This window comes from Chinchilla lanigera, unplaced genomic scaffold, assembly GCF_000276665.1.
Source record: "Chinchilla lanigera isolate Chin_1 unplaced genomic scaffold, ChiLan1.0 scaffold00127, whole genome shotgun sequence".
In the NCBI taxonomy this organism is placed as follows: Eukaryota; Metazoa; Chordata; class Mammalia; order Rodentia; family Chinchillidae; genus Chinchilla; species Chinchilla lanigera.
The window spans coordinates 3,842,280-3,857,074 of record NW_004955528.1 but is presented as its reverse complement, the minus strand read 5'-3'; the positions used below and the strand labels follow the sequence as shown (position 1 = coordinate 3,857,074).

Genomic DNA, 14,795 nt, shown 5'->3' with positions numbered 1-14,795 from the left:
ATATACCTTGAGAAAACTGCACATACTTAGGAATTAACATGATAAAATTCAGTCTTAAATTTAAACTGAATCCTCGACTTTGTCTAATATTTGTAGTTATTCTTATGCTTCCCCTTTCCTCCTATTACAATTCTTTGTGTCCCTACTTCCTACTTAAATGGATCCCCATGAGAAATTCACCACCTTCACCATCTTTGTTTTTTTTTTTTTTTTTTTTTTTTGTATTTTGGTTTTTTTTTTTTGTTTTTTTTGGTCTATTCCCTCTTCCCTTTTTTGGGTCTACTATTTTTCATTGTATTTTGGTTTTTTTCTCTGGTACCGGGAACCGAACTCACGACCTTGCGCTTGCCAGGCAGGTGCTTTTGCCGCTGAGCTAAATCCCCAGCCCCCATCTTTGTTTTTTTATCCCCTCTCTTTTCTGTCCCTTTGATTACCCAGAATACCTTCCTCCTCAAGATCCATTTTATTAGCCTTTATGGATCCTTCAGAAATTAATTCACCCTCCATAGCTCCTTAAAAGGCCTCTGTCCCCTCCATTTTCCCCTCCACCTCTAAGAACATCAGGCACCTGCCCCCTTATTGGGCTCTTATGCATTCTATATACACTCCAGACAATGCTTACACAATGGTGTAATCTTTTTGTCTAATCCTATACTAGATTTTGAGATACTTAAAGACAAAGTGTATTTGGATCACACAATTCTGTGTCTACCAGGGTGTTTCTCACAGGAGATACTTAATTATACAATTAAAGAATGATGGTAAGTTCACTCTCCTAAATGTTGAAACTAGCATTTTAATGGTGGGTGTTCATAAATTCTAATTACAGTAAACAAGTCATACATCAGCAAGACCTTACTTTCAAGGACAATAAATGATAACTGGAAAAAATACTTAGTTTTGTAAGCTGCTTGGAAAAAAACTCAATATATGTATTAGTATAGTAACTTGAAAACTAGTTTTTTATAATTAAGTTTATTGGTACAATTTAGATATGCATAATGATCACATTCACCATAGGGAATTTGTACCTGTAAAAGATACATCTTAGTTCCTCACTTGTTGCCACTTGCCCTCCCTTCTCTTCAACCCCAAAGGGAAAAGAAAAGAATGAGGAAAAAAAAGATAAAATGAAAACAAATCTTTGTAAATAAGGAGGGGAAAACACTTTATTTTTAAGATACTTTCAAAGTGTAAGTACCTTGTTTGTATTAGCTCTTCTATTTCTTTCTTCTGATGGTCTAGATTTATGTGATACAGTGTTATCCACTTCATTTTCTGATGTAGAAATATCAGCTTTCTCTGCAGAACTCATCATTTGTAGTGGCGGTTTAACTTTTCTTCTTTGTGGTGTCGCTAAAAGGATACAGAATGACTAGATTTTTACTTTCTATTATGAGATACATTTGAGATGATAAAGGTAAGACAGGTTCTAGAATGGGTCTACGGTTTTTGGCTTACATGAAAATAATATAGGTGCCATTTACAAAGGAAAAAGAGACAGAAAAATCATCAGAAAGGACAATGTATTCAATTTTGGCCTTATTAAATGTGAAGAATCTGTCACACATTAGACAATTGCCCAGTAGGCAACTAAACTTTTGGAATGGAAAGGAAACATGAGAATGTCATAAAGAAAAGATTTTATTAAAGGCACTAGTATACCGCATCATTCTTTCCTTTTATTTAACTCTGTGTGCCAGGAATTGTTAAATTTTTCACAAAGATCTGTTGTTGAGTGATTTTTATTTAATCCTTTAAACTTGATGAGACACAGACCTTAGTTCATATTATATAAAAAGTTAGTTCTAACATTAGCTAGGGGATAATTTATACGAAGTATAAACTGGGAATGGGGAACTAAGACCAAGTATTCTGATCACTTAAATGTTTTAGTCCGTATGTTATATTGCCTCTTGCTTAAACTGTTAAAAATTATGAATGCTGGATGTTACTACTTTGCAAACTATTTAAATACTCATTTCATCTTTATCCTTAAAAATACATTCATACTTCATATTTTATCAATTTCTGCATCTCTAAATTCTCCTATAGGTAAATTATATCTAGCATGTCCCTGAATTAAAAATACCTTCTTTACAATATTGATTAAAAATCTTTGAAGACTATAAAACTTACATGCGTTGATTAAAAGTACTGGACTTCTCACAGTGTATCTATCTGCACCAGGAACAATCATTGACGCTTCAGACATTTTTCTTTTGCTAGGAGTATTTATCTTAAATTGTGAGAAACAACCACAGTAAATACACATTCTCTTTTAAAACTAAAAATATGGCAATTTTACTCAGAACACTATGCTTTGACAACATTCAAAAGCGATATATATCGCGCATATATATGGGTTTTTTAAAAATAACACAACAGTCAGAAATTTCCATGTTTTAGACTAATTTGAAGGGCTTATCCTCATGTTTGGCACTGAATAAGTAGGCCAACCAAGTAAGAAGCATTGTTTTAAAGACTATTTATAGAATATCCAGACTTAGTACAATACAGTAACTTCACTGTTGTTCTAAAGAGTACTTACACAACATCCACACTTATGCAATTCAGGAACTTTATTTATTTTTGGTTCTTTGAGATAGAGTCTTACCTATGTATTACAGGATGGCCTAGAACTCACTATGTAGCCCACAGTGGCCTCAGTTTTGCAGCAATCCACCCACCTCAGGGTCCCAAGTGCTGCCATTATAGGCATGCACCACCATGCCTAGCTAATACTGTAATTTAATATGCAAACATCAATTACTTTACTGATAATGTATTTAGCTAATGACTTGCAAATTCCTGTTTTAACATGAGGATATTTGCATATATAGCTATATTAAAGTATCTGAATACTTTCGTAATATTAAGCATTCTTGAAAACATTCACACATCATTGAAAACTGAATAATCTGTGTAGACTAAACTGCCTTTGGAGTAAAGCAGTTACAGGAATTCAGAGATTCAGTGGCACATGGTTACTGGCCCCATGAAAGAGTTATATTTTTCCACATCATCCCAGAGTAATCTATAAGAGTAACAAAAGCAGATAAGTAGGGACTACAAAGTATAGAAGTTTCACAGAGTGCCATAAAACAAGTAGATGGTGACTTACTATATACAGCAGAGGCACAGGAGAGCTTTAAAATGACAGGGCTGTGAACAGCTATGTAGTGGGATGTGAGGGACAGGTGGTGAGGATAAGAGGATAAGAAAATTTTAAAATTAATGAGAAAAGTTTAAGATAAAATAAAAACAAACCTTTGTAAACAAGGAGGGGAAAACGCTTTATTTTTAAGATACTTTCAAAGTGTAAGTATCTTGCCTGTATTTATTATTTAAAATATTTTTAAATTACAATTCTTACTGTTGTAGTTAATAGGGTTTGAAAAGTTATTCATATAAATGCCTCAGTTAATCCTTACTAAAAACACAGCGGGCATGTATCAATAGTGTGTTTTCCCAACTTTGATGTCCTTTAAGACCTTTCCCAGTTGGTGATCTGGTAAGTTTAAAGTGGGGTCTAAAAAGATCCTTTTCAATAAACACCCAACATGATTCTGATATACAGACAACAAAGCTAGCTTTTATGATCTAATTGTCTAGAGGAAATGAAATCTGACATTTTTAATTTAATTAAAGACACAAAACTAAAGGAGAAAATACTGAGCAACAAAAAAACATGTCAAAATGTATGGTGAGACTGACAGCTGTCTAAGGGTGAGAAATCAGTTACGAAAATTTCCATGAAAATTACGAAAATTTCCATGAAAAAAAGGACTATGATGTGAGACTTGCATTACATGAATAAAGGTTAAAAAAAAGGTGAATGAAGGTGAAGGTCTAGACCCAAGAATGACAACAGCATACAAAGGGTCAGCAAGGAAATGACCTTCCTACACACTAAAACTGTAAACAGAACGAGCAAATTTTAAACTCTGCATTAAAATTTACTAAGTCAGTGGGATAAGCACAGAGATCATAAAGCTCTGCGAGGAAAAGAATGTTCTCAGGATACCGATATTTCAGAAAAATCACTAGTGCACCAGAGGAGGCTAAGAGAATGAAGCAACAGTGTTAAAGACCAATTTAGAAGTTATAGTATCAACCCAGGTATGCTGAGATGAGCAATGGGAAAAAGAACAAGGAAGAAAGAATATGAGAAACATTATGAAAGGACAGCCTTTACCTTATTGGTTCTAGATATGGGAAAACAAGAGGCTGGTATCCATGATATCATCAGAAAAATTATGGTAGTTTTACTGAACTTATGAAAAGAAATGCTGATTTGAGGCAAAAAAATAGTGTTTGGGGTTAGACTTCAGGAAAAGAGCTAGAGAAACATAAAAAAGAAAAACATTCAAACAAGAAATTGAAATGTGACTATAGAACTCTGAAGACAAGTCTAGACACTTAAAAATGATAAATGCAATGGTAAATTAAAATAAGTTCAAATTATGCACATTAAAAAATTTCTGCAAGAAAGACAAGATTTTCAGAAGGCTTGGTATAAAAACCTCAAAAAAAGTGGAGAGAGAAATATGTTTGATGTAGTAACAGAAGTAGGAAGTAAATCAGGGTACTAAAAAAAAGTTGAAGGAGGAGAGGACTTAAGAAAGGACCTTCAATAATATCAAAGGTCCTAGCCAAGATGGAAAAAAGGCTAAGATGTGATTCTACTGGATATGGCCTAGAAAAAGTTTTCAACTGAATAAGAGAAAAAGGAGTAAGAAAAACTACTTCTTTCTTCATATAAACAAACAGAACACAATAAATTTATACTATACGTTATAGGAAGAGCAAAAATAAACCAGAAAGGGTAAATGGAACAAAATGGTAGCTAGTCTCCTATTATCTCTAATTTAGAATGCATAAGCATAAAGTATAATAGATCTTGTCTTAATTCCTAACCCCTACACATATATGTAATCTGCTAAAAATAGTACCTTCTGATGACTATTTTATTTTTTTTCTATTTTTAAAATTTATTTTTAAAATAACGGAAAAATATTAACAGACATCCATTTACAAAACAGCGTAAGAACAACACAGGCAATACTGAATTACAGACAAAGAGGTAGGAAATTAAAAATGGTTGTTGTATTATATATTGGTATCTTCAAAGTGGTTTCTCAGGAAAACAAATATAAGCATACAAGATTGATCAAATAATTAATTATAAACTGTTCCTTTCAGTAAAGCGGTAGAATTCAGTAGTACAACTATGTTAGCTATCCTGTATATACACATACTCATAATTTCCCCTTCTTTTCTCTTTTCCCCCTGATGACTATATTTTAAAAAGGGATCAAGATCATTAATATATAAATTCTAGATACTTTTTTCTGTACTTATAAGTAGAATGATTATAAAAATTTTTTTTTTTTGGCATTGGGTATCAAACTCAGGACCTGGAGCTCGCCAGGCAAGATGCTGTGCTGCTGAGCTATATATCCCTGGCCCCCGTAACCGTTTTGATACTATACTTACCTCTGGCTGACAATTTTTTCTGTCCCCTTGGTTACTGATACATTTCAGAGGGCCAGCGAAATCCTTGTGGGAGTTAGGTTTTTCTTTTAAATTAGTGAGATCTTCTTCAGTGTTTGAGAACTGACTTTCTGGCACGAGAATCTGTTAGAGAAAGCAGAAACAAGTGTTTTCAAAAATGAGAACTGTAGGAAGTTCTGAAAAACTATTGACTGTCTTAACACAGCTCCTATTCACCTACATCTATAAATATTAACCCCTTTCCCTTTTTAGTCTATATACTGATTTTTATGATGTGACCCAACGAAAAAATTCACTTTTGCAAACAAGTTTTACCACTAATGGAAAACATATGCCTTTAATTTTTAAAGTTACTAAAATTGGCATTTATCAATAATTCTCTGCTCTCTGTATTAAAATAATCATTAATAATTTTTAAAATACCATGTTTTGTTAGAATACCACTTACATTGATACCATTTATTTTTTAGACATTCACCCTCCAATATCAACTTTACTATTGTGCTTTTAGTCTTACACTCTGTCCAATGGTACAAGTAAGTCAGAGACATACCTGTGATCCACTTGCATCAAAAAGTATATGCACAGCTGTTTTGGCGACTGAAACACCTTGTTTTCTGGAAAATTCCTAAAATTAATTCAGAATGATGAAATTTTCATCTTTTCTAATATAATTATTTCCTACTTATTTTCTCCCACAATTATCAAATTATTCCAAATAATTACTCTGCATGTAATAAATACCCTTCCTTGGAACACTTCAATTACTTCCTACTAAGCGTCTCCTTAGCTTGCCATTTTAGTCCCTGTATGACTGTTCCTCGCAAATATGACCTGTTATTTTTACATAAATCTTTTGTACCATCCAAACTTGTCAACAGAACTTCCCTCGAAAACGTCAGATATGTTGTCACCTTAGATTCTCAGTTAAACAGTATCTGGCTTCTTGGATAGCATGTTATTTAAATCTTATTGCTCTACTTTAAAAGCTCTTTCAATCCCCACATGCACAATAATGCCTTATCTTCAAACCTGACTCAATTTCTGTAATTCACTTTCCTTAGACAAATTTTGTAGTTCTGCGTATTATCTGTGCAATTTTCACAATGTTTAGTATCTTGAAAACAGTGTGTGTTTTATTTCACTTTTTAAACACATGGTAGGAATTTATCAGATGTTCTAAACAGTTACTAATTCTGTCATTTGTGATACTTTCTAAAAGACATCTCAAAGGATATGGTTAACACGTTGATAATTATTCCACCAAACAAATTTAAACAACTAAAATCTACATGTCATTTTAAGAACTCCAGAGTGGGAAAAAAGCAATGAAATTTATAGCCTCAAACTGTATCCAGTACATATTAAAAATTACTTCAAAAACTTACCCGGTATTTACTGGCACCAAAAATTTTTTCAACCACATTAGTGATATCTAATGATGCATCAAAATACAAAAGCAATTCTTCCCCTTCTCTGTTACCAATTTTTACTACACTTTTCAGAATTATACTCAGCAGCTTCTTTGATTCTTTCACTGTACACAAAAAAACACAGTGATTAGTCTGTATTTATGATACCACTCTATATGTATATGGAAAAATATACTAATTATAATAATTAAAATGAATATTACATACATTCATTAAAATGAATGTATATTAATTAAAATGAACTGAATCAAAATGTCAACTTTAGAATTGAACAGTGTTTAATCAATTCTGGTACTAACTACCTATATAAAAATGTCAAGTCTATTACCTTTCAGAGTCTCAGTGTCCTGATCTTTAAACTACATGCCATAACTAATGAAATAAAGCCCAGAATAGCTTCCAGATCCTAATAGATTCTTAACAAAATATTCCTTGATAGCATCTGAAAGAGTTCTTTCAATTTTAAAAAAGGCAAAAAAGGCAAAACTTTAATTCAATACAATTATTGTATTGCTATACATAAGCAACTTGTCAAGCAATTTTACTAAATCTAAAGTCATAAATATATTGACAGTAAATATAAGATATTATAAAAAATTAAGTGTGAAGAAAGTGAGGTAAAAATGATACATTCCAGATTCCTAATGATTTTATCAAAGTAAATACTGTAAGTACCAGTCTAAAAGAAGTATTCACATACTATCCCTCAGAAAAGTTGGCAAAATTTTACTGGGCACCCAATTAAATTGCCTATATTATAAACTAAAGGTCCAGCACCAGGACCACCACATATTTAAGTAGGTTTCCACTGTTGCCTGAGAAGTCTCCACACCTGCCTCCGGAGTATACTTTCATGCAGGTGGAAAGCACCCTGATGGAGAAGGACCACACAAACTAGGAAAATTTATCTCTATATCTGAAAAAGCTCTCTCTTCTAAAGGACAAATAGCCATATAGCCGGTGAAAAATTCTGATTCTTAGCAGCCCTAGGAAAACAGATTTTATTTGTTTTTGGACTTGTACAGTCATGAAATTTCCACAGTAATGTCCTTTGATGGAACTAAAAATTATTAACTGATTGAAGATAGCAGTGACGGTTTCTAACTCAGAGTGACACTCATAGTTTTTTAAAAAATTCATCAGTTCAAGTAACAAGTTTTCAGGTTTCCAAGATGAAAATTTAGGTGGCTTTAAAGATAATGTTTCATGAATTGATGAAAAGCAAAACATTTATAAGCTTTATGGATATTTTTGTTGATTGGTTCATCCTTCTGACATGCACTTGATTTTTTTCTGTAGCTTCCTGTAAACATATTAAATGTAATATCCACTTTCACTGCTTGCATGTACACGGTATTAGAATTATTCCAAATTTGTGATTTTGTACCTGTTTGTACACAGATGTATCTACATATACTGTGATTACCTGTACAGGAATGTACTGACATTTGTTATATTTTATTGACTATTTTGTTAAAGTCTATTATTTGTTCTGACTGCATGAAATAAAATTAGGTTGTGTTTGCTTTTTAATTATTAGTAATATTACTGAGGTTCCAGAAAAGTTCTTGTTTTCTTGCTTCCTATAAAATCCAAGCATTTATAGATGTCAACAGACCAGCATTTTTTGAAATACAACAAGGTAGTTCTATAGGATTCCAGTATACTATTAATATTCTTCATCCTAAAAAGTCATTTAAAAATATTAAATTCATACACAGAAAACCTAATTTGTTAATACAAAGGTCTGTAGGGAGCATCCCATGTTAATCAAACACAGAACAACAGAGAAAGGAAGACATTCAAAGGGCATTAAGAAGTTGAAATGAATGAACATGGAAACTGATTAATTTAGAAGAGTCAAGAACCGCTTCTGTATCTGGGGAGCCTAACAGATTATCATGTTATTTGCTAAGAATAGAAATTAAGGAGATCTTTGAGTACAATTATAAGTTCAGTTTCACACATGTGTTTCAGATATTTGAAAATGTACCACCCATGCCAATTTTAATAGGCTTACAACAGGCTTAAGATATTCATATTACATCTGCATTTAGAGTTCAGCTAAAAATTAGAAAACTATATTTAAAAATAAATTGTGGTCAACAATACAGTGTCAAATGTGAGGAAAGGATCAATGTAAGGACTGACACACGTATACTGGTTTTAATTATAAAAGTTATTATCTTGACATTGGAATGATTTCGGAGAATAGAGCTTCACAACACAGTAAGACTAGAAATTAACAACAAAAAGAAGAGGAAAGAGTGAAACCTATTTTTTTTTTCAAAATTGGCTATGAATGGAAAAAGAGAGATGAAGATACAAGATCCAAGCTGGCTTTCCACTTTAATATGCATACATGTGAACCTCTTCATATGCCAAGAAAGGTGGGGAGAAACATTGAAAGAAGGGAAGAAGATATGAGATGTGAACTCATGGAACACAGATGTGGAGAATATCAATGAAGAACTCAGAGAAATCACCCTTCAACAACAGTAGATAACACCTTTTCCATTTACAGAAGAGTTTCAAAAATACTGATCTATATGCAAAGACATGAGGAGATGCAGGACTTAAGAAGCCAAAGTTCATAGGCATTCTTGCCTTAAAAAATTTATGTTTTCCCACTATCATCTCATTGTGAAAGAGAGGAAAGGAAAAGGTAAAAAAATTCTACAGATAGTTAAAATTTTAAATAGCTGCTCTTGGAGAACTAGAAAGGGGAGGTCCGTATAGCAGACTTCTAAGTAGCATTTAGGGTCCAAAGTTGAATGTGGATAACTGCCACTTTTGAGTGAGGTATAAATAAATACATTGTGGCAAGTCACTCTCCTGCTAGAAAATAATAGTAATAATCAGATCTTTCTGGTGGCACTAGGGACTGAACCCAGGCCCTTGTTCTTGTTCCTCTGAAATTGAGATACATTCCTAGCCCTTTTAAATTTTTTTTTGAAACAGACTTACTAAGTTGCCTAGGTTGGCCTTGAATTTGTTAACCTGTTTGTTAGATGGGATTAAAGAAATGCACCAATATGCCTTTGCACTGAGCTACAACTCCAGCCCTTTCCATTTTTTATATGGAGACAGGGTCTCACTAAATTGCTAAATTGCCCATGTTGGACTTGAACTTGTGATCTTCCTGCCTCAGCCTCCCAGAATGCTGGGGGATTACCAATGTGCACCATCATGTTAATGCTAACTGTGAATAGACTTAGGACAAGAAACTGCTAGAACAAAGACAAACTACTGAGTATTTAGCTGATCAGTAAGGCCTTGAATAAAAAAAGAATACTTAGACATTTTAAAGGCATGAATAATTTTGTCTTTATTATAGGGCAGCATGAGAAGATGGCCAGACTGTCAAAAGCAAGTGTTCTCTTGGTCAGCCCGGGCTGGGCTGAACCCCGGACATCTTCAGGAACCCCAGTGAGTACAGGTTTTGCCTCCCTGACCAGCGTGCAAGGCAGAGGAAACCTCGGGCACCTTCTGGGGCCTGGGTGGCTACCTGCCATGCCCATAGTGTGTCTGCCGGGGCTGGGCCAAACAAAACATTTAGGAACCCTGGTGATCCACTCTAGTGCCTGCCCCACTAGGGTGTGAGGCACTTGGATTCCTGGGCAACTTCTGAGGCCTTGGTGGTCACTGCCAGAACCACTCACACCCCTGCCCCCCTGCAGCAGCTCAGCTGACACCTGGATAGTCAGAGGCCTCGGGGAGTTCACCCTCACCCCTCCCCTTCCAGTGTGGGAAGCAGGCTCTGTCCTGGGCAATATCTGAAGCCTCGGTGAACACAAGCTGTATCCCCCACTACTCTTGTGGAAGCTGGGCAGAACCCCTGGCAGTCTCAGGAACGCTGGCGAGCCTCCCCTGCCCTTCTCACACACTCCTGGGAACCAACTGAATGCAAAAAAAGCCCAGGAGAATCTGGGACCCCACCTTGCCACCACTCATCTCACAGGAGCTGCACTGAGCACTGGGGATGTTCAGACTCTTGCCTTGCCGCTCACACACAATCAGGACAGTGAGGCTGCACTCCAGGGAGCCTCTGGATCTTCAAAAATGACAAAACAAAGGAGCAAAATGCAATCCCAGACCTCCATAACATCCAAAACAAGTCCAGGAGACATCAACACAGAAGACCCTGGAAGTCGTACACCTGAAATTTCTCAAACGACAGCAACTGAAGTAAAGAAACAACTCCATCAGGCCATAGAAGACATCAGATCAGAAACAATGTCTCAGGTGAAAAAAGAAATGACAACAATAATGAAAGAAATGTTCAGCATAACCAAAGATGACACTGACAAGAAAACAGAAGACCACAGACAACTCATGGAAACCTTCAGGGAACAATGTAGAAAAGAACTAAAAGGTATGAAACAGATGCAGATATCTAGGAAATTAAAAATTCCATTGAAAGCTGGTAAAACCACCTCAAGGAAGCTGAAGATAGACTTTCAGACCTTGAAGACAGCACTGCCACTAATGAACCAGAAAGGAGGGATCTCCTGAAAACAAGAGGAACCAGGAAATAACAATTCAACAACTGCAAGATGAAGCAAAGAAAAACAATGTCAGATTAGTAGGTATTAATGAAACAGCAGGCGTCAACACAAATGACATGAAAAGACTATTTGCAGAAATAATAGCAGAAAATTTCCCAGACATGGTAAAAGAATAGGACATCCCGATAAGTGAAACATACAGGACTCCAGTTAATCATAACCAAAATAAATCTACACCCAGACATATAGTTATCAAGATCCCAGAAACTCAACAAAAGCTCAGAATATTAAAGCTGTTAGAGAAAAGAAACAGGTCACCTATAAAGGAAAGCCCACAAGAATCATGGCAGACTTCTCAACCAAACCATCAAGGCAAGAAAAGCTTGGAGTGAAGTATTTCAAGTACTGAAAGAAAACAACTTCCAACCCAGATTGATATACCCTGCAAATCTATCCTTCAAATTTAATGGAGAAATAAAATATTTCCATGATAAAGAACTGAAGAAATTCACGAGTGCCAAACCAATCCTACAAAGAGCACTAAACGATACTCTAGAAAGACATAAAACAGACTGCAACTTCAAGAACAACAACAGAAAGGAACCACCAAGCACAGCAAGCACTTAAACAGAAGGAAAAAGGAGGATACAACAGCAGGAAAATACCATGACAAAGATAAGCCAGTACATATCAGTTATAACCATCAATGTAAATGGTCTCAATGCAACAACCAAAAGAAGCAGACTAGCAGAGTGGATCAGGAAACAAAATCCAACTATATGCTGTATACAAGAAACACATTTAATTCAAAAGGAAATTCACAGACTGAAAATTAAAGGATGGAAAACAATACTCCATGCAACAGGAACCCAGCAAAAAGCGGCTGTAGCTATTCTGTTTGCAGACAGTGTGAACTTCAAACCAAGAATAACCAAAACAGATAAAGAAGGTCACTACATACTTGTGAGGGGGAAGCTTCAAGAGGAAGAGATAAAAATAGTAAACATCTACACACCAAATATAGGCGCACCCACCTATATAAGACAAATTCTAACAGACATGAAAAATGAAATAAGTAGAAACACAATCATAACAGGGGATTTTAACACACCACTGCCACAGAGACAGATCACCTAGACAAAAAATTGGGAAAGAAATAACAGAACTTACCCAAACATGTGAACATATGGACTTAGTAGACCTTTACAGACTCTTTTCCCCAACAGCATCAGAATACACATTCTTCTCAGCTGCACATGGTACGTTCTCTAAAATAGACCATATACTAGCACACAGAACATGTTTAAGTAAATGCAAAGGAACTGAAATTATCCCATGTATACTGTCAGACCATAGTGCAATGAAACAGGAAATAATGACAAAAGAAAACACAAAAACGCCATAAACAGTTGGAAATTAAATAACAGCTTCCTGAACAATCTATGGGTCATAGATGAAATCAAAGTAGAGGTTAAACACTATTTACAATCAAACAAAAATGTACATACAACCTACAGGAACCTGTGGGATGCAATGAAAGCAGTCCTCTGAGGGAAATTTATAGCGGTGAACTCCCACCTCAGGAAAACAGAACAAACACAAATAAACAATCTTATGCTGCACCTCAAGTTCCTAGAAAAAGAAGAGCAAGTCAAACCCAGAGCCCAAAGAAGGCAGGAAATTATAAAGCTCAGAGCAGAAATTAATGCAATGGGGAATAAAAAACAATACAAAGAATTAATGAATCAAAGAGTTGGTTCTTTGAAAGGCTAAATAAAATAGATAAACCCCTAGCCAACCTTATCAAAAAAAGGAAAGAAAAAACTGAAATACATGCAATAAGGAATGAAAGGGGTGAAATCACTACAAATCTTGAAGAAATTCAGAAGATCATCAATACCTACTTTGAAAATCTTTACTCTCAAAGGATGGAAAACACAGAGGAAATGGACAGATTTCTAGATACATATGAATTACCAAAGCTGAATGAAGAAGACATAAAAATCCTGAATAACTAATTATCAGCCAGTGCAGTTGAGAATGTAATTAAAAACTTGCCAATGAAGAAAAGCCTGGGTCCTCATGGATTCACAGCTGAATTCTACAAGCAATTTAGGGAAGATTTAATACCAATTCTTCTCAAACTCTTTAATGAAATTGAAAGGGAAGGAATTCTCCCCAACTCATTCCTGGAGGCAAGTATTATTCTGATACCCAAACCAGAGAAAGACCCAACCAAGAAAGAGAACTACAGGCCCATCTCCCTAATGAATATAGATGCAAAAATTCACAGTAAAATACTAGCAAACAGAATATAACAGGTCATCAAGAAGATTATATACCGTGACCAAGTGGGATTCATACCAGGAAGGCAGGGACGGTTCAATATGAGCAAATCAATTAATGTAATACACCACTGTCAATAGAGCCAAGGACAAAAATCACATGATCATCTCCATCAATGTAGAAAAAGCCTTCGATAAAGTCCAACATTCATTCATGATGAAACCCTACAGAAAATAGGAATAGATGGCCTTCACCTCAAACTGATCAAAGCCATCTATGATAAACCAACAGGTAACATCATACTAAAACATCAAAAATTGAAAGCTTTCATTTTAAAATCAGGAGCAAGACAAGGATGTCCACTGTCACCACTCCCATTCAATATAGTTCTGGGAATATTAGCTAAAGCAATTAGACATGAGAGAGAAATAAAAGGAATAAGGATAGGAAAGGAAGAAGTGAAATTATCATTACTCACAGACAACATGATACTCTACATAGAAGACCCCCAAAACTCCACAAAAGGCTCATGGATTTAATAACCAAATTCAGTAGCATAGCTGGATACAAACTTAACACTCAAAAATCAATAGCATTTCTGTACGCAAGTAACAAACAGACAGAGCATAATGAGGGAAACCACACCTTTCACAACAGCATCTGAAAAGTTAAAATACATAGGAATCAATCTGACAAAAGAAGTACAAGATCTATACAGTAAAAATTATAGCACTCTGAAAAAAAAGATCGAAGAAAATATCAGAAAATGGAAAGATATTCCCTGCTCATGGATAGGAAGAACCAACATTGTAAAAATGGTCATACTCCCTAAACTGTTGTACAGATTCAATGTAATCCCAATTAAAATACCATTAGTATATCTCAAAGATCTAGAGAAAACATTCCTGAAATTCATCTGGAACCAGACGAGGCCTAGAACAGCAAAAATAATCTTGATCAACAAAGGAAAGGCAGGGGGCATCACAATCCCTGACTTGAAATTATACTACAAATGTACTATGATAAAATAAGCATGGTACTGACACAAAAA

The 14,795-nt window shown here is 34.9% G+C and overlaps 1 protein-coding gene across 3 annotated transcripts in view; it reads right to left on the bottom strand.

The window, feature by feature from the left end:
• The window catches only part of Sycp2 (synaptonemal complex protein 2), a 77,618-nt gene that overhangs the window by 29,981 nt on the left and 32,842 nt on the right, over positions 1 to 14,795 (bottom strand). For all 3 annotated transcript variants that reach the window (XM_005410044.2, XM_013507427.1, XM_013507426.1), the window contains exons 15-19: positions 6,906 to 7,054; positions 6,071 to 6,145; positions 5,500 to 5,640; positions 2,140 to 2,239; positions 1,202 to 1,356 (exon numbers count right to left, since the gene is read on the bottom strand). In XM_005410044.2, the coding sequence (XP_005410101.1) occupies positions 1,202 to 1,356; positions 2,140 to 2,239; positions 5,500 to 5,640; positions 6,071 to 6,145; positions 6,906 to 7,054 (620 nt within the window). The remainder of the gene's footprint in view (positions 1 to 1,201; positions 1,357 to 2,139; positions 2,240 to 5,499; positions 5,641 to 6,070; positions 6,146 to 6,905; positions 7,055 to 14,795) is intronic.